General features: G+C 42.9%; 1 protein-coding gene across 2 annotated transcripts in view; it reads right to left on the bottom strand.

Moving 5' to 3' along the window:
* The window catches only part of adcy8 (adenylate cyclase 8 (brain)), an 88,334-nt gene extending 64,871 nt beyond the window's left edge, over nucleotides 1–23,463 (bottom strand). The window contains exons 1-3 of one of the 2 annotated variants that reach the window (XM_042071355.1): nucleotides 22,524–23,463; nucleotides 844–993; nucleotides 281–411 (exon numbers count right to left, since the gene is read on the bottom strand). In XM_042071355.1, the coding sequence (XP_041927289.1) occupies nucleotides 281–411; nucleotides 844–993; nucleotides 22,524–23,342 (1,100 nt within the window). In that variant the 5' untranslated portion in view covers nucleotides 23,343–23,463. The remainder of the gene's footprint in view (nucleotides 1–280; nucleotides 412–843; nucleotides 994–22,523) is intronic. The other variant, XM_042071356.1, reaches the window with a different exon arrangement.
* Nucleotides 23,464–25,975: the final 2,512 nt, after the last annotated feature.

The following is a 25,975-nucleotide window of genomic DNA, read 5'->3' as shown; positions in this document are numbered from 1 at the left end:
AAAATGTCCGGAAAACGAAACCTCTACCGGTCACTTTGACCGGCACCATTTTTGAAAGTCAGGTCTGAAGTGTATTGTGGCTGTGATGTGTGTGTGTGTGTGTCTGAAGTGTTTTGTGGTTGTGTTGTGTTGCTTTGCTCCCGTCACCTCTGTCAAAAAGTTGAAGGATTGTGGTAATGCAAATTCATGAAAGATGGCTCTCAAAGACATGTCTGCATCCAGTGATATGAGAACATGGCGGATACAGACATGTCTTTGAGCCGAAATGGCGGATGGTTACCTGACGTTCTCATAGCGGTGAATGTAGATCTTGTGAAACTGGTGCTGCAGAGTCTCGTCCTCCACACTGGCCATGTCATTAATCATCTCCAGAACCACGAAACGGGGAAGCACAGAGAGAACCAATCGCTCCTGACAAAACACACACACAAGCATACACACACTCAAAAATACATGTTAATATACACACACACACACACAAACACACACATAAACAAACACACAAACACGTGAACACACACACACGTACATACATTCACATGCGCAGCGCACACATACAGTACATGTCAAAACACACACACACACAAGCACAAACACACACACAAACAAATACACGTTAACATGTTAACACATTCACAAACGACAACACACACATATACAGAGACGTCAACGAACACACACACAAACATACACAAGCACATCAACACACACGTTAACACACACAAACACACACGCATATGTCAGTGCATACACACACACGCACACGTTAGCACACACACACACCTGTCTCTGATTCTCCCTCTCCAGACGGAGGCATACACACACACACACACACACACACACCTGTCTCTGATTCTCCCTCTCCAGACGGAGGCGAGCCTCTATGCAGCGGCGCGTCTCCAGGAAGGCATGTCTCTGGGCGCGCTCAGACAGGAAGGAGATAAACACACCTGCAACACTCATACACACACACAGAGCTGCCTGGGCTAGCAGCTACACACACACACACACACACACACACACACAGGATATCACAGGTTAACACACCTGCAACACTCATATACACACAGAGAGCTGCCTGGGCTAGCAGCTACACACACACACACACACACAGGATATCACAGGTTAACACACCTGCAACACTCATATACACACAGAGAGCTGCCTGGGCTAGCAGCTACACACACACACACACACACACACACACACACACAGGATATCACAGGTTAACATACCTGCAACACTCATACACACACAGAGATCTGCCTGGGCTAGCAGCTACACACACACACACACACACACACACACACACAGGATATCACAGGTTAACATACCTGCAACACTCATACACACACAGAGAGCTGCCTGGGCTACAGTGGGCATCGCTTTCAAATGGCCACTTCAGTCGCACATTACGAGGCGTGAAGCTGCGTGAAGCTTTAGTACCACTTTCAGCCACTGTGCGGCGCTCTGCCACTGTACATCGCTCTGTCAGTAGCCTGACTGCCGCCCCTTCTGAAAAAGCAGGAGGCTAGGCTACCTTTAAACGTAATTGTTACCGAGAGGAATCCCAGCCTACGAATTCAATAACAAAATAAATCGTAATTAAACATTACGTCGATTAAGGCTACTTGGGTATGGCTTAAGGCTTGACTACACGGTGGTAGCGAAAATCTGCTTTTGATAGCCTACCGGTGCCGCTCCACAAAACGAAAAAATATCTTAATTTGCTGTCTATGTTATTGTCAGTGTTGGGGGTAACGCAACTACGCAAATCAAAACAGTGTCTAAATTTGCCCTACTTCTTGACTGCAATGTAGTCAATTGACTGCTTGACATGTCATTTTTATTTTTCTGTACAATAAACAAATACATCTGCTTTATGCCGCAGAATTACATTCATATTTGGCTGACTGCAGACGCGCCACTTCCCTCCCCATATTCCAAGATTAAGATAGTAGCCTATACAAAAAGCACTTCATACTATCATAAAAAATCGTTAAAACGAATAGCTATTTTCAATTTGACAAAACACTGGTCCTCATTTTGCGAATGCGAGGACGATATGAGCCTGTTGCATTTAGTTAGATGTCCAAGTCACGCATAATGTTTGAAAACCACTGGCTCGTAATCAGAATAATTTAACACACGACAGTTGGATAGCCTACTTCATCATGTCCCCATGCCTACATTTTTGTGAGTAGCATAGAGATCGTTAAAAACAATAAAGTATGGCTCTCCGTTTGGGACATCGAAAACTTATATTTTTAATAGACTACCGTCAAGATGCTGACTTGCAGCAGTCTCGGGATAACACGTTATCTCCACTATCATCAGTCATGCCCCTTGATCAAAGTGGGGAATGAAATAAAAGTTTGAAAACCACTGGCTTAATAAGTTACCTGCAGTCCAGAACACAGAATCTGTTGCAATATTCTGATGATTGGCGATGATATCGGCAAATGTTTGTTTTCCAAAGTAAGAATTTCACTTCACCATGCACCTTCGACAATGAATAGCTCATTACACTTGTTACTGTTAAACGTAGGCCTACCTGGTATCATTACAAACATTATTCTGTGTCCTAAAACTGGCATATTTTATGTGCATTGAGTCATGTAAGTTTGTTGCAAAATCTAGAGAAATGTGTGAGGTGGTCAGTGGGGGACAATTGAGACACACATTGGATTGTGTTATTACTTGAACATTCCACACTATCCACAGCTGTGGTAGGCCTTTCAGGGGCAGGAGGATTAGGCTACTGTTAGCGCAGGCTTTATATAAAATTATTCAACAGAAGGCCTCGAATGTTGTCTTGTTTGTGGAGCGCTTTGCTTCGCTTCTGTAATCTCGGCTTCATTGAAAATGAGGGCTTCCCTCAATGACCCTCCGAGAATAAATAAAGGTTGAATGAATGAATGAATGAATGAACGCGGGCTTGCCCAAAATAAAAAAAATAACAAAATTGTTCCCTCGCGATTGGAAGCTTATGAATAGGTCTTAGTGAGTTAGGAGTCCTCTCGACTTAAGCTGTCCCAGACTTTTAGGTCTAAAATGCTTTGTGAATTACTTTTTGTGAAAAAAGTTAGGAGTGACACGCCCATTATTTTTAGGAGTTGCTCCTAAATTCGCCAGTTAGGAGCTACTATTAGCCTTAAAATTCTTTGTGAATACGGCCCCTGAATAAAAAGGCCTAGCCTAAATGAATCAAGGCAAAACAAATAGCCTAGTAGCCTAATGAAACATACGGATTGATGTAGTATCTTTGTAACATTATTAAATTATTCTGTTACTATGCCTACGTTTGCAAAAGAGAACATTTTAATTTGATTCACAATAATGTTACATTTAATTTACATGTTGACAATGATTAGCCTAGTTTTGGTTGTTGTTGGCGGCGTTATTGCATGTTAGTTATGCCTACAATGCAAAATTGCTTCCTCACGATTGGAAGCTCCTGTAGCTGCATAGGATTTCAAAACACGGCAAAATGCTGCAGGTTTGTGAATAGGTCTGTGAGTAAGGAGTTCTCTTGACTTCTTTTAAGCTGTCAGAGGTGGGAAGGTGTAATTTGTTGGGGGCAGGGCCGGATTAACTGGGCACAAATGTCTGATGGCCCCCCTTCACCCCAGCCAATGTGAATCGGGTGGTTAGTTAATAGGCCTATCGTGAAGATTTTTCCTGCCATCTAAGGCACAAGCGCATCTGTGAGGCCAAGCCTCACCAAGTAGCTTGTTTCCTTACAACTAAGATTCCATTTAATTAAACTGCTTTATAGGCTATGCCGAAATAGTTTTCAACATTTTGAATATTAGTGTCGGGTGAATTGAAATGTTCTCAAAGTAGCCTTATGGCTGAAAGCTGCTTGGGATCCCCCCCGTCAAGCAATATAACCATACAAACGCGCTTCCTGCACTCATTGTTTCAAAAGGAGTAATTTTGGCTTTGTCAGAACTGAAGAGCTGTGGACGGCATGGCACGGCATGCCCAATGAAAATAAATTAACACAACGCAACACAACACAACACAGACCCCGCTTCTCTCGCGTCAGTCACTGACATGAACGAAACACAGAACCCGCTTCTCTCACGGCAGTCACTGACAGTAACCTAGAATAAATGCATGGGGAAAAACACTTCCCCATGACAAAGACATCGTAAAACACTGAAAGTTAATATTTTGTCACTAGCAACATTCATCTGTCCTTTGTCAAATGTATTATGTTCCAAGTAGCCTATGCTTAATTCTGCTTCATAAAGTTGAACAAATACATTTGCTTATTTTACAGAAAAATATAAATAGCCAGTTAGGGTCTACATCAGATTCCAAAAATAATTACGTGGAAATGCATGGATTCCAGTTGCTGCTACTGGAAGAATCTGAATCCATGCATTTCCACAGAATTATTTTTGGAATCTGATCCCTTATCATACCTGTTCATTCTTACTCGTCGCTCGACTTATCGTGACTAAATTCAAGATGGCTGCAAACGCTAAACTTCGTGAAGATACTGTCTGTATAAATCGTCTTCTAAGTAAACTACCAGTGCTTTTTCAAAGTTCTCAATGTCTCGTTTTAAATGTCAGGGCCCTCGGAAGTCTACCAATGAAGTGTGGAGATACATTAAGCCTCGTAAATGGTGTAAAACAGTGATTTATTTGCATGGCTAGCCCGATGCCGAAGCACCACCATCGAAAAAGCTGCTGGTAGCATCGGCTAACTAGCGCCAGATTTTGGAGTGCAGGGGACAAGCCGAGGTGGGCTATGAGACATACGTTCACACTCGGTATCATGTTTCAACACACTTTAGGTCAATATCACACCGGAATTCTCCTTTAACATCACTCTAAGTTCGCCTTCAAGCAAGGAAAACGATGATTTGAAGACATCTGTTTCGTTGGAAGGGCAAGGGGTAGCAACAGGGCAACACAGAGACAGGCCCGATGGCAGAGCTGTTATGAGAGTATTAAAATATGGGATATTCTACGGGAAAACATTAAAACGGCAAGACAGCGGGAGAAAGTTAAAATACGTGATAAACACGGAAAAAGTTGGCATGCATTGTTTCGGTCCCCGTGCACAGGGATTATTTGTCATATTATTAATCACATATGATTATTTGTGAAATTGTGCAAACAGGCGCAACACATTTAAAAAGGAAGGACTGGTAGCATGCAAGCTCACGGGAAAGATTGATTTAAGAACGTTATCACAGTGTGTGGTTGTGGCGCCGGCGGAAGACAGCGACAATTGGCAGGGTCTTTTTTAACAATTCTGTCGGAGGGTCATTGAACAATTTCTAGCAGGCAAGAGAGGGTCATGCAACTTGCAACTGAAGCACTCAAAATTCCTCCGGTGGCCCCTTCAATAAATAACAAACAGTCCCTAGATTGCTGCTGGGCTATATGTCTTGGTTCATGTTAACAACTCATTGCCGTCAAACGCATAGCCTATCTCGCGGTTGCATCCATTACAAACAAACATGCAATGTGAACGTCTGGGATTGGGGAGAGCACTAAATGCTCTACTGAATAAGCACTAAGTCAAACCTTTAAATGAAAAACGCTCTTTAATAATCAAAAAAAAAATAAACCACTAATGAAGTAAACTTGTGACCATCAAAAATCGTTTATCGCCTGTAACTCCGTGATAACAGGACGTAACAGGAAGGCATTTGGCTGAGCAACGGAGGTTAATATGCTCTATATTTTGTCCAAATTATGTCTGTCTATCATCGTTGCACTCGGAGAAAACCAGAATGTTTAATTTGTCCTGCGTTTCTTCTACAGCTGCAAACGGGATTCACTCGCCGTTAACCAAATATTTCTTTATTAGGGCAGGGCAGGCATATTTCTGGCTATTAAATTATTTCTAAACCAGTCTGCTAAAGTCTGTAGTGAAGTCTGTGTAGGGTTTTCCAAGCTCCATTTCTTTTTACGAGACACCCTGCTCACTTGAGCCATCTACCGGTTGTTTGGGTTGTTGCAGCGTCTCACTGGAAAAATACAAATTAAAGTCGCGTGATACCGCGTGATCCCACACGCGGACCGCGAGTGAAGCTGGCCAAGTCGAAGCACTGCCCACTGTAGCAGCTACACACAGGATATCACAGGTTAACACACCTGCAACACTCATACACACACACAGAGCTAGCTAGCTAGATGGATAGATAGATACTTTATTGATCCCCAAGGGGAAATTCAAGGTCTCAGTAGCATACAAACATTCACTTACAGCAGAAGTCATATAAGTATATAAATATAGAAAAAACACCACAGCGCAATAAAGACAGTAGAAGATAAAAAAATACTAAGATACTAAAATACTAAATATACTAAAAAAACTAAATCAAATATCCACATAGTGTGCTTAAGGATGATTAAGCATGAGGCGCTTGCAGTGACAGGGCAGGGACTGAGCCTGTGATTCTGTGTGCATGGTAAGGTGCTCTATAAGAGTGAGTGTCATGGTGATGGTGCAAATAAGTAAGTCCAACAGTGCAACAGTGCAAGAATAAAGTCTAGAGACCAGCATACAATAAATATGGACGTATAAGAGAATAATGTAGACAAGTAATATAAAAACTATATCAGTGCAAGAATAGGTTGAAGTAATAGGGTTACAGCCATTGGTCAAATATTAAGTGTTACAGTGGGCAATGGTCAAGTATTTATAAAGTATTAAGTATACTGGGCTGGCAACTAGACACACACACACGCATGCACGCACGCACACATACACACACACACGCACGCACACATACACACACACACACCTCTACCCAAATGTTCAAGACATTTTATTACAGATTCTTTTCTGAGATGCTTACAGTAAATACCCTAACCCTAACAGTAAACAAACACTCATACCCACACACACTTACACACACATACACACGCCCTTGCTCAAACACACTCACTCACAACACACTCACAACACACACACCAACACACACACCAACAAACTCACACCACACACACCAACACACACACCAACACACTCACTCACACCACACACACCAACACACAAACAACACACTCACTCACACCAACACACTCACACACACCAACACACTCACACTCACCACCACACACACCAACACACAAACAACACACTCACTCACACCACACACACCAACACACTCACACACACCAACACACTCACACTCACTCACACCACACACACCAACACACTCACTCACACCAACACACTCACCACCACACACACCAACACACACACCAACACACTCACACCAACACACACACCAACACACACACCAACACACACACAACAGTGTTTTCAGTGGCGCAGCGCCACTCCTACAATTTAAGCGCCGCCGCAAAAAAGTCGCCTAATTAAAAAAAACACGCAAGTGAGCTGCCGTTTGTTCAGGTTTGATGTCAGCAAATAATAATAGGCTAACGTTAAAGGCATGGTCAGGGATATCACAGGAAATCACGTTTGTTTGTGTCTATGTTTAAGTTCATTAGCAGATGCAATTTTGTGCAAGAAAACGTAGCCTACATTATATTTTAACCAAGGAACATAATTAAACACGCCAGCGAGGTAGCTCGTCCCTACCTTTAGCAGTATATTCCCAGATTAATTCCATGCAGGGTTTCATTTTTGTTTGTTCTATATATACAGTCAATGCTCTCAAGCCCTTCGGTGCTAACATACCTAGGCTGTGAAATGAAGGTCTAGCCTACTGGTGGGTTTAATTGAATTTGAGTAATAGGATACGCAACCATTTGGACATACAAATAACATCTGGAGATAGTTATTTGTAATCCATGTAGAGCTCACCAACATCATAGAAATGATCATCCCTTCTGAAAAAAAACAGCCTGACCAGCTTAAGGTGGCTTGCTGGTTAACCAGCTTGTTTGACCACCCTATGATGGTTGACCTGCTAGACCAGCAAAACTCTGGTGAAAACATACCTTCAGCTGGTTTACCCAGTTTACAATGGTAATTCAGCTGGTTTACCCAGTTTACGATGGTAATGGTAATTCAGCTGGTTTACCCAGTTTACGATGGTAATTCAGCTGGTTTACCCATTTTACGATGGTAATTCAGCTGGTTTACCCAGTTTACGATGGTAATGGTAATTTAGCTGGTTTACCCAGTTTACGATGGTAATTCAGCTGGTTTACCCAGTTTACGATGGTAATTCAGCTGGTTTACCCATTTTACGATGGTAATGGTAATTCAGCTGGTTTACCCATTTTACGATGGTAATTCAGCTGGTTTACCCAGTTTACGATGGTAATTCAGATGACCATCTTACACCAACAATGTCAAGCTTGACAGGCTGGTCACCAGTATGACCATCTTGCACCAGCTGTATCCCACATGACAGGCTGGTCACCAGTATGACCATCTTGCACCAGGTGTATCCCACATGACAGGCTGGTCACCAGTATGACCATCTTGCACCAGCTGTATCCCACATGACAGGCTGGTCACACCAGCATGACCAGCTTCCTCAGATGGTCACACCAGCATATCCAGCTAGTGGACCAACCAGCTACACCAGCAAAGACCAGCTACCAGCATAAGATGGTTTCTAGCTGTTTTTTTCACACACACACACACCAGCAGGTCGTAGTGCAGTGATGTTTTAACGTATCTGACTGTAACAATGGAAAGTTTTGTTTAATTAATTTCATTCCACAGGGACTCCCCAATTCCTTATGGAGACTGGAGTGTGTGTGTGTGTGTGTTGATGTGTGTGTGTGTGTGTTGATGTGTGTGTGTGTGAGAGAGAGAGAGTGTGTGTGTGTGTGTGTGTGTGTTGATGTGTGTGTGTGCGTGTGTGTGTTGATGTGTGTGTGTGTGTGTGTGTGGAGAGAGGTGATGACGACACACACACACACTCATACAAACACCTATACACACATGCACCCCCCCCCCATACATGCACTCACACCACACTAAGACACACACGCAAATACATGTGGGAAAAGGGCTTGTTCTGACTTGACTTTCCATTGGTTGCTCAAAAGCATAAACACTGGTCTTATTAAATCACTGTACTGTATCACATATACACACACACACACACACACTCTCTTTCTCTCTCTCACACACACACACACACACACACACTGGTCTTATTAAATCACTGTACTGTATCACATACACACACACACACACACACACTCTCTCTCTCACACACACACACACACACACACACATAAACACTGGTCTTATTAAATCACTGTACTGTATCACATACACACACACACACATACACACACAAACGCCTGTACACACATGGTGATGGTTTTGATCAGTGTGTGTGTGTGTACCTGATGGTTTTGATCAGTGTGTGTGTGTGTTTGTATGTGTGTGTATGTGTGTGTGTGTGTGTGTGTGTGTGTGTGTGTGTGTGTGTGTATGTGTTTAAAGAATGATAAGCTGGTAAGACAACTGTAAAGAAAACAACATGAGATGATTCACATGACTACAAATGACTCACACACAGACAGAAACAAATAGACATGACTGTGTGTGTGTGTGTGTGTGTGTGTGTGTGTGTGTGTGTGTGTGTGAGAGAGAGGGGGAGATGTGTGTATGAAAGAGAGAAGAGCAATAGAACAAAGAATATGTGGTCACTGCCAGGCAGAGGGGGCATGCAGTACACACACACACACACACACACACACACACACACACACTGGCAGCCGGAGGGGGTTGAGACAGAGGAGCACTTCTTTCTTCACTGTGAAAAATATGAAAATCTAAGACGGACATTCTTCCCCAAATTCCAAATTGGTATCGCACACTTTTAAGATTGTGACAACAATGAAAAAATGGCCATGCTTCTTGATGAAGGGACCTCTGCTGCCTTATTTATCTCGAAATGTGAGAATCTGAGGGACTAAAACAAATTTGTGTCTGTGATACACACACATACATGCACACACACGCACACATGCGTGCGCGCACACACACACACACACACACACACACACACACACAGACATACACACACACACACACACACACACACACACACAGAGACATACACAGACATACACACACACACACCCACAGACATACACATGCAGACACACACACACAGACATACACACACTAGGGATGTCCCGATCCGATATTTGGATCGGATCGGCCGCCGATATTAGCAAAAAATGTGGGATCGGCCTGCACGGGAAAACCCCGATCCGGACTCCCGATCCAGTTTGTTTTCAAAAGTCCGGTCCGTGTTTTCCAGCGCACTGATGTAGGTAATCCATTCCAGTTTTTTTCAGCTTTTTTTTCACAGCACGCACTTTAATTTCCCTATTTTTACAATCGGCTAGCCTAACAAACGCATTTCATTTCAAAAAGCAACCTGGTCAATCGCTAACAACTAAGTGCACCTAGGCCTACAACTCTACAAAGGGTAGAAGCTTCCAGTAGGCTATAATAACTTTTTTTACTGTTTAGTCTGTGCATCGGCGCAGCCTACGACGATGTGAATTAGTGACAGCTGTTGTCGCGGTAAACTTAAGCTCCTGTCTCTAAATAGTATAGATAGGCCTACGTGCTATGTTGCTTGATTTTCTGTAATAAATGCAGCCTGTAGCCTAGGTTACTTCAGCAAACCCAGACCAGTTGTGGCATCAGTTTCGCTTTTAAAACGCAACAGTGAGAGGCTTTTTAGCGCAGTCTCACTTATCATTGATGAACACAGGAGCAGGCTGACACCTGAGCATGTTGAAATGATCACCTTTGTGAATAGAAGAAGAATCTCCCCATCATGCTCAGACTGCAGCCAGGGCAAACAGTAGAAATTGAAGGGAGTATGGAGATGGAGTAAAGTGTGGAGGAGATAGCAATACTGTTAAAGGCCTGACAGTTATTTAGGTTGTTATAGCCAATTCAGTGTGTGTGTGGTAATTTGACTATTTTCTACTGAGGTTTTGTGTATGTTGCTTTTATATATAATTTTATATTGTTTACACTGATGGCTTTTTTAAGCCTTGGTTTACACTCTTGAGCAGAGAACTGATGCCAATTCAGTTTGTGTGGTTAATTGACTATTTATTATTTTGTGTTTATTTAACCCTGTTAAGAATAAACAGGTCAGCTTCTCATTACCAACCACTGTGGATTATTCAAACTAACCTAATTAAGTTGGCTAGTTGTTCTTAAGAGTAAAACCCTTTTCAACATGAGTATAACAACAAAATAAGTAAATATCTTTAATCTTTAATAGGCCTACATGCTTGGATCGGCCGGTATCGGTATCGGTCGATGCTAAAAGCTACAATATCGGTATCGGATCGGAAGTGCAAAAAGCTGGATCGGGACATCCCTAACACACACACACACACACAGACATACACACGCAGACACACTACACACACATACACACACCCACAGACATACACACGCAGACACACACACACACACACACACAGACATACACACACACATCATCCTATTACTACTCTTGTTCTTTACTGCTGTCAATTCTGGATCTTTTATATCCCCCCCCACTCACACACACTGATGTGTTAGGCCTTTTTGTGATGCCCCCCCCCTCCCTAACCTTGGCCATCACAAAAAGATCCATAAAATTCTGGATGCAAAAGTTCAGATCCTCAAAATCTAAACCATAAAGCACTACTTGCAAATTCAACAGAACCAGATAAAGACAACCTCTTAAATTTGATTATAAACGACAATGACATTAGTGATACGAAATCAATACTACTAAAAGAAATCCACAATAACAACAAAAATGCTTACATTTCCCAATGGCTAGAAGACACCCAACATAATAAGAAAATTGTTACCTTAAATTAAACCGAAAATACGAACTAGCAAATGATCTGATTACTGTAAATTAAAACAACCAGAAAGTCGTTATCTAACAAAATACAGATTGGGCGACCATAAAGTTGAAACTGGACGGCATAAAAGATCCTGGCAAGAGAGACACCAAAGAATTTGCTCCCACTGTGACCTCATGGAGATTGAGGATGAAAAACATTTCCTACTGAGGTGCACCAAATACATGTATACTCTACTGAGAAATTCTTTTTACCCTACATTTCTAGAAAACAACCCACAATTGAAACCCTCCTACAGTAGGTGAGGAAGAGCAGTCCCTTCTGCTCCTAGGTGAGGAAGAGGAAGAGCAGTCCCTATAGCTCGCCGCACAGTGTGTGCAGAAGTGCCACAGACTGAGAGAAAACCTAACGGACAAAGAGCAGAAAACAAATCATAGTCTCAACTTTGTATAATTTTAACTTAATATATTTTTGTATTATTATTGAATTGAGAGAGGAAGAGAGAGGGGGAGAGAGGGAGAGAGAGACCTACAGTGTATGTAAAAGAGAGAGATAGGGAGAGAGAGAGCTATGTAAATGAGATAGGGGAGAGAGAGACCTACAGTGTTTGTAAGAGAGAGGGAGAGGGAGAGAGAGAGCTACAGTGTTTGTAAAAGAGAGAGAGGAGAGAGAGAGAGAGAGGAGAGAGAGAGAGAGATCGGGGGTATAAATAGCAGATGTGGGTGGAAATGTAGAGGACCCTGTGACTCATTCTCTGCAGCATATCTCTTTTCTCTTCCTCTCTCTTCACCTCCCTCTCTCCTTGTGTCTCTCTCTTCACCTCCCTCTCTCTAGCGTCCTTTCTTTATCTCTTTTCTCTCCCTCTCTCCTTCTGTCTCTCTACCTCTCTCTATCCCTATTCCTCTCTCTTCCTCCCTCTCTCTCTTCCTCTACCTCTTTTTCCCCTCTCTCTACCCAGACTGACAGAGTGAGATCTTTTTAACATGGCTACTTTTTAATCTGAAGATTTGTCAACAAGTTTCAGCCTTTCATTCACACGCAAACTCCATTTGGGTCCATTTGGGTCACTGCAAACAGTGATGGGGCATTCAAGTCATATGACTCCAGTCACAAGTTTTGGGATTTTCACTTGCTTGACTTTGACTTGATATTTATGACTTGAGACTTGAGTTAGACTTAAGTCAAATGACTTGAAATGACTATTTGTTTGATAGATATTGAGGAGTTAACTATGATTTTAGAAAATCTGCTTAGGTGATTGAATATCGTTCCATGCGTTATGCAAGCGAACCTGTCATTGTTACCAAGTGACGCGACAGACCAGCAGCAGGTGCTAGATCAAATGAGACTGACGGAGGTACTTAATAAATATGTAAGCTATGGAAGCTCTACCTTTACAAGCCTTTATAGGCTACCAACACATAATAATATGGAAGCTCTACCTTTACAGGCCTTTATAGGCTACCAACACATAATAATATGGAAGCTCTACCTTTACAGGCCTTTATAGGCTACCAACACATAATAATATGGAAGCTCTACCTTTACAGACATTTATAGGCTACTAAAACATAATAATGTTTGGGTACACAGATAATGTATCTGACAACTCAAAGAAGAAATGAACAGCTGTCTGCAAGGTCTGCAGTGCACAAATTAGCAACATAACATCCTTTTTCATCCATCACGATATTAGATTAAAATGTGTGAAATGGCAATGTGAAACAATTTCTTCACAAGTATAATCCTGATTTACATGCTAGCAAAACGTGGCAATTTAAAGCACAGGGTATCTGCACATTTTCCAAATGCAAATTTAAAGACTTTTAAGACCTTTTCAAGACATCAAAATGAAAAAATTAAGACTATACCACGGCAAAAAGATACATACAACTTTTTTCTACTAATTTTACCCCCACCCCATTTTGGATGTCTACAGAAGTTTTGGCGAAAGAAAAATAATTGTGTGTGAATTACCTTCACATCTATAAATGCCCACAGCTATAGTAGCCTAGGCTACTTGCCAAAGACATGTGCACTGGACTGGATTCCTTTCAATCTTTTTTTCAAAGTTAGACTAAGCTATTTAAATATTTTAATAGGCCTACTTTATATAATTTACTATGTGCATCTATCCAGCGTGTGTTGCTGGCCTAGCCTAGGTGTCCCATATGCAGCACAGCAAAAAATCCACTACTTTACATTTTGCATACCAGTTGTATCTAAACCAACCAAAGCTTGACTGAAACATTGTAAAACCATTGACTTGTTTTAAATGAATTAAAAGTCAGGTCCTCCTCGCATGATCCTGCTGAAAACTGCTGATTTCATCTCAAGCACGTATGTATTATGAACGCACGTTTTTTATGTAGCCAGTCGCCGACATTCATGCGGTTATATTTCACAACTTTTGCGAAGTACTGTAGGCCTAGCCTACTGGAAAACGCTGGCAAGCAAGCTGCTGACAGATATTACAGGTATTATAACTTAGACAGATATTTTCTTTCCTAGGCTAGGCCAGCAACACACGCTGGAAAGATGCAAACAGATCAACTTAACATGTAGGCCTACAGTATTTCCTCCTGATTGCGAAAACTTTTGTTTTCTTTTTCTGTCAGTCCGTGGTTCCTTCATAAATTGCGCAGCAAATTATCAGACGAGTGACAGAAGCACTGCGCATAATTTGACCAGTAGTCTTCGCGTCCATAGTTTGCGAAACGATGCTGCAACCGAGCAAAGATTCTAGATGCCCAGCGCAACTCCAAAAAGGAGGACAAATGAGCGTCCGGCTTGAGGCTACGCCGGACAAGGCTTTTAAAATCCATGTGTCCGGCCTAAATTCGAACGTATGGCCAACCTATCGCTAACTGGTTTACCAACTCTTTCTCCCACTCATTCTACCACTCACGTAGGCTACCTGCGTATCTCGCAGGCCTCGGCTACACCACGAAAACGTCAGGCATATTTGTACATACTGTATTATTACCGTTTCCACACCTTTAACCACACCCATGAAAAACATCTTCACTCTGCAACTGCACTTCCTCCCGTAGCCTTATACAATTGCGTTTTAAATACACAAAACTGGATGGAGACATTTCACTCGCTCTCTTGCACTCGCTCACTTGCTGGCGGTCCCATACCCAAATTTAATACCTCCCTTTCAAAAATTCAAGACATCCCAGACAATTTAAGACTTTTTTAGGCCTTAAAAACCGAAAGTTGTATTTAAGACTTTTTAAGACTTTTTAAGGATCCGCGGGAACCCTGGAAGCAATGTAGCCTCTTTCTCCCACCCTCCCCGCCCTAGTTACAGTGACAAGAGTCAGTAAGTAAACTGCTAGCATAGAAAAGTTGTGGCCTACTTCACATGATAGACTTATGTATAATGTTATAGGCGTATGTATAATGTTATAGGCTTATGTTATAGGCATATGTATAATGTTATAGGCTTTTGTATAATGTTATATAATGTTATCTAACATTGAGGTTCCTAAAACCTCTTTCCCTTAGCTTTTGCAGTTCTTTGCATGTCGCACTTGTCAAAATTTGGCAGTGATATCAACGGTAGCTTCTGATGATTGATTGATTAATTTATTTGGGCTGATAGTGTTGCTAATCCTGGCTGGGTCCCTGGAGATGACATGTGTAACTTGAACTGTTTGAATACATTTTCATGATTTGATGTTTGAGGCAAATTGAAACAATAATAGGATACATTTCATTCATAAACAGTTCATATGTATGTGGGTTGAATGCAATGCCTTTTCAATGAGTAGCAAAAACATATTTTATTTGTTGCAAATAAAACTTCAGCAGTTCATAACTAGCCTACTGTAGCCTATTTCAAAATTAAATATGTCGTGGGCGGGGGGTATATATGTCTGTATGTAGAAATCAATTTTAAATGTTCTACATGAAATGACACCGCCTACAACAACACAGCATATTATGGGCTACATATATGGCCTGATGAAAGTGGACAGCTAAGATACTACCTAATAGGCTACCGAAGTTGTGTGCAAAAGCTCTTCCAGTGAAATCCACGTGAATGGACCGACAACCAATTTGAACTCTTGCGTCGTGTGCACCAATCGGCGGAATATTACACATTGCCAGCTTTCGCTGGGCCTAGCGAAAAAAGCTACTACTACTAGCCTACTTTCGCGGCCGGTCACTCTTCGAAAATCTTAAGTGGTCTTTACCTCAAACGCAACGCATCTCGTACCACGTTATTACCGGCCATGCCAACTATGCGCAGGGGCAGCGGAAAGTGGAAGTAACAGGCTGCGATCGGACAGTCCAGGTTACTGGAGGCAGGGCGCACCAGCGCAGCAAACAACTTTTACAAACTAGACTGCATTTCCGGTGGGAACTGCAAAAGTGTGCTTGCCCTGGTCCGGTCACCAACGTGAGCAGACAGTGACATACGCTATGCTGAACCTGGCTTGATCCAAGCATTCTAACAGTGCCTTTCAGTGTTGGAGCAGTAGCAATACCTCAAAAGCTCTATTCAACTATTGCCTTGCGGGGTGAATGCGGTTCGTTGGATTTTACCTGTGGCCTGCCTTCGAATTTAGCTTCTATGACTAAAATCAAATCAATAAAATAAAACAACAGCAGTGATTGGCTGCAAAAATAAATAATGTCATGCATCTTGCACCTCTCAAACTGGGCTATCAGGTAACCTAGAGAAAAAATTGAAATTATGAAATATGACTAAGGCATTAAAATGCTTCTTGTTTGTCAGGATACTTTTTCACTGATTTATTTTAATATATTCCATCCCCTAATTCTGTTTCACTGGTTTATTTGACAAATAATCTATATGGATTTGCTCTATAAAGACCTTATGTCTGTTTGGGATTGTTTTGAGAGCCTATTGATGTATCTCAGAATAAAGGAATGTCCACAACATTAGTGATGTTTTTTGTGTGTGTGTGAATGTATTTTACTTAACTCATTGAATGTAGCTGGAAGCATGAAGACATGTCTCTAATAGCCACATTAGGAGTAATTTTAGCAACACCGTATTTTGTGTGGCCCATAACGACCCAGTGGATCATGAAAACGTGCTAAAAAATTCACATTCCTTGCTTGTTGTTGGTACATTTTAATCCCATTCAGATTGCCACATCTGTGATGTAAGAGTTCAGTATAGGTTTAAGGTCTGGGGCAGGGATTTGACATTCTGTGACTTCTTCATTGAGGGCTTGCTTGGCAGCACTGTCCGCTTTCTCATTTCCCCTCAGACCAACATGGCCTGGGACCCAGCAAAAAACTACAGTCAAGTTGTGGTTCTTTAGACGTTCTAGTTGATCAAGCTCAGGTTTGGTTGTACTTTTTGCGTGACATTAAAGCCTACTGGAAAGATTTTCAATTGCAATTTAATTGAATGCAATTTACTTTTACGATTAAATAAAATTAATTAATCCCTCTCACCCATAGTTTTCTATTTATTTACAAATGTACATAGGCCTACTGTAATTACATTTATACATAGTTATTCTACTGATCTTCATACTATTCATCCTGCACATACTTATTCTTACTACTCTTATAATGTTGTTCCTGCACTACAATGACACAGGCTAGTTTTGGTTGTTGTTGGTGGTGTTACTGCCTCCCTTAGTTATGCCTACAATGCAAAATTGTTCCCTCGTGATTGTTAGCTCCTGCAGACGCATTTCAAAACATCGCGACTTGAAATGCCACCACAAAACATTGTTTGTGAATCGGTCTTATTAGGAGTCCTCGCTTAAGCTGTCACAGACTCAGGCGTTCTTTTAGGGCTAAAATGCTTCCTGAATTACTCTTAGAAAAAAAAATAGGTCTGGGGCAGGGATTTGACATTCTGTGACTTCTTCATTGAGGGCTTGCTTGGCAGCACTGTCCGCTTTCTCATTTCCCCTCAGACCAGAAAAAAAAATAGGAGTCCTAAACTTACGAGTGACGAAGTTACGAGTACAAGCATCTCATATCAAATGACCATGGCATTAGGCTAAGCAACATAAATCCCATAACGTTACAGCAACATCTCCTCCCTATGACATAGCTAGCTAGCTTCTAGCTACACAAGAAATTAATGATGTTAAATCTCCGCTTAGCATTCTAATAACAGAAGGGGCACATTTATGCTGACCACTACAACATGACTCATTATGTCTGTAACTCTATAAAACACTTACTTTCATAAAGGACGCACACCATCCAGCACATACACATGGAAACCGATATTTTAGGTTCTTGGCCACAAACTCAAAATGTGTCTCTCTGAAGCTCTGTTCTAGAATCTTTGCTCTGAAGTCTGTTCCCTTTGCTAGGCAACATCAAATAAACGAAATGAGAGTCTTCCAGTATTAAATGTGTACGTGTGATTACGAATGGATGTGTGTGGTTTGCAATTAGAATAAACAAGAAATAACATTTCCAATAATTTCCCATGATAAATTACATAATATTTGCACCTTCCTTCCTTGTGAAGCTCACACTAATTCCACCGCATTTAGTGAAATGTAATACAACGTTGCCACCTATCGTTCAGATGTAGGCTATTTAAGATTAACGTGGCATTTCCTGCTTATTCTTTTGTCAACACCATGCTTTTAGGAAAACAATCTTTTTATCATAGTTTCCTCTTCAATGAGCGATTACCAGCTCGTTTTTGTAACAGAGATAGCTGTTTATTGTCCCTAGGTTTACAGAAACACCTATTCATATTAAAGGGACACCAGGCAACGTTTTCATGTTAATTAATCATCTTTGTAAGTCGGTATATGGTTAAATGACTCATTACGGGGCGAATGAAGGCTCTCTCGCCCGCCCCTACTGCCTGTAGGAAGAATATCCCAATTGCAAGTTCGGTGTATCCTACCCGCCGACCGAAGCAGGATCAGTTTACAGCACAGAGGCAGGCTAACGAAACGCTAGAGATTGTTGCAAACGTGTGTATAATGGCAGAGCGAAGAAGCAGCGAAAATCCTTGACGGAAGATGCAAAGAAAAGGAAAAGAGCTTCAGACCGAGCGAGGGGGAGTTTCGTAGAGAAAAAGCATCAGGCTTGCCTGGTGTCCCTTTAATACGTATGGAGTGCTGCCGACCACTGTTCATTACATGGCCCAGAATGCCTTGCATGTCTTTACAACAAAACAACACAGTAAAACCTAAATGCCCGTAAACATATGCATTTGCATACTTTTTTAAAGTACATACATTTTTAATAATACTCTCCCATCATGATATTTAACAATAATGAAAAATTTAATTTGAATACCGTCAATGTGAAAATAACTGTACTACGTCAGCTATAAATAGCTAATGTTCTCCTTGCTACTTCAGTTTATAAGTCCATACTACCCCATGGCAGAGCAAGGATTTCATGATTGGGCAAGGTTGCCTGGAGACATTGTGGCTGCCCAGAGACATTGTGCATACTTGGAAGGTATTATGATAGATGTACCAGTACAACTGCAGATGTGGAAGGTGATAGTTACCAAATATGGGTGGGTGGTTTGCCAAATGCTGGAAACTTTTGGAATGTTTTCTTTTTTTTTTAGCTTATGCACCCTCACATTGGAGTCCCGAGTTCAAATACAAAATTTGGTATCGATATGTGACAGTGTTCCTGAGATATGGACGACTTCCTGTTTCGGAGCTTCGCCACCGATTTCGTTTGGCTGTGACGGGCAAACGCTTTCGAAAATCAAAAATCCTTCTGGTAACTTTTGTGAGGCTTGGTCCAAGGATAATGTACGTCAAGTTTCGTGGCGTTCGGACCAAATTTGTGACCTGTGAAAATTTTGTTTTGCTTTCTGTTCAATCCAATATGGCGGATGAACGACACGCCCACCTGACGTCATCTTCGCGAGCATCTTACACCGGTACTGACCGGACGTTTTAAAGTTAGAACGGTGTCTCTGTCTCAAAGGGCCTAGGCGCTAGAGCTGACAAAAAATTAGGGAGACGGGAAAAATAATAAAACTTAAGAAGAACAATTTCTTTGCAAAAACTTTGCAAGCACACTTAATAACGAATCCCGACGCGGCAAACAACTGGTTTCTTAACATAGTGGAGAATAGTGAATTTGCGCTTCAGTGCTGTAGCCTCTGAAAAATATTAGAGATATATGTGACAATCAGCAAGAATTTCCTCTAGTTGTAATAATAACAATAATTCAATATAGCCGCGAATTGCAATGGCAGGGCTGAGCCCCTGCGGTCCAGTCCTGTAGTAGACTATCCTGTAGTAGAGTCCTGTAGTAGAGTCCTGTAGTAGACTATATTTACCAGCCGATGTTACATAACAACGTTAAGTCGCCACGCAGATGGTGTATCTCATACAACCGCAGTGAAAAGAAAGCGTGAGGCTAATTTGGCCAAGAATGCAATGGCTAAAGGGGCTATCACATTGTACATGGTATGCGCTGCGCTTGCCGCTAGGTTGCTCTTGGTTGAAGTGACGTTCCAAAGACTTGCGATGGCTAAAGGGGCTATCACATTGTACATGGTATGCGCTGCGCTTGCCGCTAGGTTGCTCTTGGTTGAAGTGACGTCCCAAAGATTTTGTTGTGCTTGCCGCTGGGCTCAGCGCAAAATACCAACGACTCACAGAGCACCGCGGCACGCGCAAGAGCAGCAAAATGCTGCTTTGCTCAGCGGCAGACCAGTTGTTGCACGCGCAAGCCACTGACTATAATGCATTTCATAGCCCAAGCCATCGACTATAATGCATTTCATAGCGCAAGCCATCACCTATAATATATTTCATAGCGCAAGCCATCGACTATAATTTATTTCATAGCACAAGCCATCGACTATAATGCATTTCATAGCGCAAGCCGCGTGTAATGTCAAAGGCCCTTAGCGCAATTGAAGTTGCACAGCTTCAGTCTGAGGAGGAAACGAAAGGCCTTCTAAAAACTGCCTACTTTGTTGCAGAAAAAGAATTTGCCAATTCAAAATTTAGCCCCCTAGTTAAACCCCACAAAACAGAATTAAGGCGAAGTACAGAAATTCACTAAGTAACACAAACCTCAACAACCTAATGGTCATTTCACTAAGTAACACAAACCTCAACAACCTAAGCAAAGAAGCAACAGGAAAATAGAAGGAAACAAGAAGCTGAAGGAGACATGCATATTGAAGAGAAGGAGAGACAATAAATCACAGCAATTGTAACTTAAGAGAATCAGCAGACTTTTGTGTTATGTTATGTAAACAAGATGAAAACTAAGTTCATAGCCTACATTCATTGAGTTCTAAGAACAGTTAGATTGTTTTTCTTTCAAATGTATATGAGATGAACAGATGAACAGAGAAGCTAGAGGACAGTGACAGAGGAGATGGAGAAAGTGCCACAGCAATCTATACAGTTAACAAAATCAGCAATGGATGTTATGTGAAATCTTGATGTTATTATGTTGTTGTCAAGTTAAATAGGCTACACACGATTAAAAGTTCATGAATTCTAAGGGCATGTGTCAAATGAAAAGGTAAGACACATGAGAGAGAGTAAAAAATAATAGTGTATAAAGACAAAAGAGAATATGAACACTCATACAGCTCAGAGACCTAGAGAACTGTAATAGTACAGAGAATCCTTAAATTGGTGTGGGTGCCCAAAGAAAAGACCTGATAAATCCCCCCCACATGAAGAACCTAAGGGGGGAATCCTCCCCCATTTTAAAAAGTAACATTTAAGCTTAAAGTGGTGGTGTTGGTGAATTGTCCACTGAAATCAGAACTTAAACATCCACTGAATTCATAATGGTGGGTAATACTAAAATTAGGTTACTAATTGTAACCTAAAGTTGCACAAAAAGAGTGCTTTTTTAAAAAAATTGAAGAATCAGATGAAAATGCAGTTGCTTAATATATAAAGGCTTATAGGCCTACATAATATTGATCATTTAAATGTAAAAATGATAGGCGGGCCCCAGCCGTGGCGCGACTGGGCTACACCGGTGACCCGGGTTCGACCCCACCCCGACTCTCTCTCCCACTCACCTCCTGTCACTCTCCACTGTAAAATAATAGGCTATTATTTAGGCTATTACTTAGGCTATTATTATATTATTATTTGTAAATAATAGGCTATTATTTAGGAGGATTACCCTTGCAAAAACATTACATTTACATTCATTGTGTTAAAGGTGAATAGCCTAAGTTGAGTGTTAAAGGTGAGTAAGTTGAGTGTTAAAGGTAAATAGCCTAAGTTGAGTGTTAAAGGTGAACAGCCTAAGTTGAGTGTTAAAGGTGAGTAAGTTGAGTGTTAAAGGTAAATAGCCTAAGTTGAGTGTTAAAGGTGAACAGCCTAAGTTGAGTGTTAAAGGTGAGTAGCCTAAGTTGAGTGTTTACTGATGTGAATGAACCTCAAAATATTCCCATGCCAGTGATTTCAGAGAAGCAGGACGGGGTTCCAGCTCTGTGTGTGTGTGCGTGTGTGTGTGTGCGTGCGTGTGTGTGTGTGTGTGTATGTGTGTGTATGTCTGCGTAAAGCACATCCCAGGTTACACACGTACACAAATTCCAGGTAAAACACAGAGCATATCCCAGGTGACACGCACACACACACACACACACATACACAAACAAACACACTCAAACACACACATACACATACACACTCCTCACACACACACTCCTCACATACACACACACACACTCACACACACACACTCATACACACTCACATACACACACTCACACACACTCCTCACCTGATCAGCTGGTTGGCTGAGAGCCTGTAGGGTGAGGTGAAGGGCGGAGGTGAGTGTTCCCGTGGCAACGGCCCATGGTAACGGCAGTGGCAGCATGCTGTAGGTGGCGAACAGTGTGAACAGCACATAACCCACTCCGTCTCCCAGGAGACCGTAACCAAGGCTGCACGCCAACACCTGCGTTGCCATGGCCACCCAGGTGACTGCCGCCCCGTAGCGCAGGTATCCGTGAGAGGCGCGTGAGGAGGTGTGGTCTCTGTGCGCGGCGACCAGCACGCACACCATGACCTCAGCGGCCGCTCCAGCTCCAAGCAGCGCGTGGGGGGGCGCGGGGGGGTCCCCGGTCGCCAGGGGCAACAGCAGCAGTCCCAGCTTGGCCACAGCGTCCAGCGCACTGAGCACGGTGAGCGCCTGGCGCCGCTGGAACAGGAAGTAGCGCTGGTAGCGCCTCTCCAGGGGGCGGGACCGGAAGGCGGGGCCTAGAGAGGGCAGGAGGAGGCCGCGGTAGAAGCCACGCCCCTGCGGAGTGTCCAGCTGCAGCAGGTTGAGGTCGGCGCTGTGGCCACTCCCACTGCGCTGGGGGAAGACTCGGGCGCGCATGGCGCTCGGAGAGGTGGGGTTCCTCACGAGGTCGCAGGGGTCGGTCAACGCCACCTCGCTCTCCTGCAGGAAGCGCTGCTCTGTGATGTGGCGGACAGCGTGCTGCCATAGCAACCGCTTGGGGCGGGCCACGCCTGCCGACTCTCCCACCGCAGATGAGGCGTGGCCTCCAGCAGAGGGGGCGTCGGCTCCAGAGCAGCGCACTTCAGACAGCTCCATCTGAGTGTGTGTGTGTGTGTGTGCGTGCGTGTATGTGTGTATGTATGTGTCTGTGTGTGTGTATGTATGTGTGTTTCTGTGTGTGCGTGTATGTGTGTGTATGTATGTGCGTGTGTGTGTGTGTATGTGTGCGTGTGTGTGTGTATGTATGTGTGTGTGTATGTGCGTGTGTGTATGTATGTGTGTGTATGTATGTGTGTGTGTATGTATGTGTGTTTGTGTGTGTGTGCGTGTATGTATGTGTGTGTATGTATGTGTGTGTGTGTGTGTTTATCTGTGCGTGTGTGTGTGTGTGTGTGTGCGTGTCACCTGGGATATGCTCAGTGTTTTACCTGGAATTTGTGTACGTGTGTAACCTGGGATGTTCTTTATGTGTGAGTGTGTGCGTTAACCTGGGATGTCCTTTGTGTGAGTTTGTGTGTCTGTGTGTTGTCAGGCTTTGTGTGTGTGTCCATGTGTCACTTGGGTGTATGTGTGTGTATGTTGTATGGGACTGAGAGTGTTGTGTGTGTGTGTTTATGTCTGCTCAGTGTTCCTGTGCTATACATGTGTGTGTATGTTGTATGGGACTGAGAGTGTTGTGTATGTGTGTGTTCCTGTGCTATACATGTGTGTGATGTGTACCTCTATTGCTCTTACTTTAGGCTTGTATCGTGTGCAAAGCATTGATGTGTGTGTGTGTGCTAGTTGGATGTGTATGCACGTGTTTGTGTGTGTGTGTGTGAGTGTGTGTGCATCTATGTCTGAGTGACTGTATGTTTGTGAGTGTTAGTTATAGTGTGTGTGTGTGTATCTATGTGTGAGTGACTGTGTATGTGTGTTTGTGTGTGTGTGTGTGTTTGCGTGTGTGTGTTAACTGGATGTAGAATGAGAGAGAGTCATGATAGACAAAAGCCCAGAAGTAGACTCTCTGCCACAGCTGGAAACAGGCATATCTGTAAAACACACACACACACACACCACATACACACACACATACCACACATACACACAGGTAAATTGTAAATCCCATGCAGGACAAACAATCTTCTAAAAAGTAAACACACACCTGTATATAAACACACAAACACATTGCAGGATCCACACACACTCTATACACCACTGCACACACGTGCAGCAGACACACACACACACACACACACACACACACACACACACAAACACAGATATACACCCTCACAAACACCCCCTCCACTAGTACACACACACACACACGCGCACACACTCCCTCCCAGACATGCCAGCTCAGACAGAAAGCAAGAAGCTCCATGTGGTTAATGCAGCGCTACATCAAGGACACACACGTTCGCGCGCATACACGCTGGCATACACACAAAGCAAGACGCTTCATATGAGTGATGTCACGCTGCATTAACAACACGTCTTCTCACTCAGGCAAACACACACACACACACACACACACACACACACACACCTATAGCCACACACACACACTGAGAAACCACAAATCTAAACGAACCCAATACCGAGCTACATTAACAAAAGCACGTCCTCACCCCTACACGAACACGCGCGCTCAGGATCACACACCAGCTGTTTCACGTAGAGATAACGGCACGTTCGCGGGTGGGCTGAGCAGAATGTTGCTGTTATTACCCGTTCCTTCGCGTGTTTGTATTAAACGTCTCTTGCTGCATCTCCCCACGTAGAGAGCATCAGTGCCTACCGCGAGACTGCTGAAGATGGTCAGAAAACCCGCGCGTGTCTTCCCCCACACTTGCGCATCGCCATTGCCTCTGATGCCGACGTTAACGTGGCTCGTGCCGAAGATTTCGCAACGTGAGGTTACATTGGTCTCGCGCTCTGGAATCTTCAACTTGACCCAGGGAGAAGGCGCGCGTCGTACTGCTGCGGAGTCCCAAGCTGTTCTGACTAGGATGGATCAATGTCGCGAGCTCAATATCACCCATACCACGCGCCCCTCCTCCACCAGATTTTTTCCTTCATTTCTTTCTTAGAGGCTCGAACTCGTACAGAGAGGGACTGGTTGCGTGTGTGTGTATGTTTGTTTGTGTGTATGTTTGTTTGTGAGAGGTTTCCACTGAAAATGTATTTTATTTTGATCCAGCACTGCGTTTCTAACCATTTAGATGCCTTTAGCTCCTTCTCTACCTTGTCATGTGTGTGTGTGTGAGAGAGAGATTTGTGTGTGTGTGTGTGTTTGGCAAGGCTGTCCATGTGTGTGTGTGTGTGTGTGTTTGGCAAGGCTGTCCATGTGTGTGTGTGTGTGTGTGTGTTTGGCAAGGCTGTCCATGTGTGTGTGTGTGTGTTAGGCAAGGCTGTCCACTGAATCTTCAGCCTCACCTTTTGGTTCATCCTCTCACTAGCAAAGGCTCTCTCTCTCTGACACACACACACTTTTTCTCTCACACTCTCTCTCTCACACACACACACGCTCTTTCTCAAACACTCTCTCTCTCCCCCTTTTCCTCAACATGTAATAGATAGATAGATAAATAGATAGATTATTGATCCACAAGGGGAAATTCAAGGGTGTGTGTATGATGTGTGTGTGTAAGAGATATATAAAGAGAGAGGCAGAGTGTGTATCTGTGCGTTTGAGTATTTGTGTTTGTGAGAGTATGTGGGAGTGTGTGTGAGAGATAGAAAGA

The sequence above is a fragment of the Alosa sapidissima genome, chromosome 19 (assembly GCF_018492685.1).
Source record: "Alosa sapidissima isolate fAloSap1 chromosome 19, fAloSap1.pri, whole genome shotgun sequence".
Lineage (NCBI taxonomy): Eukaryota > Metazoa > Chordata > Actinopteri > Clupeiformes > Clupeidae > Alosa > Alosa sapidissima.
The sequence above is the reverse complement of the archived record's forward strand: the minus strand, read 5'-3'. Positions and strand labels throughout refer to the sequence as shown.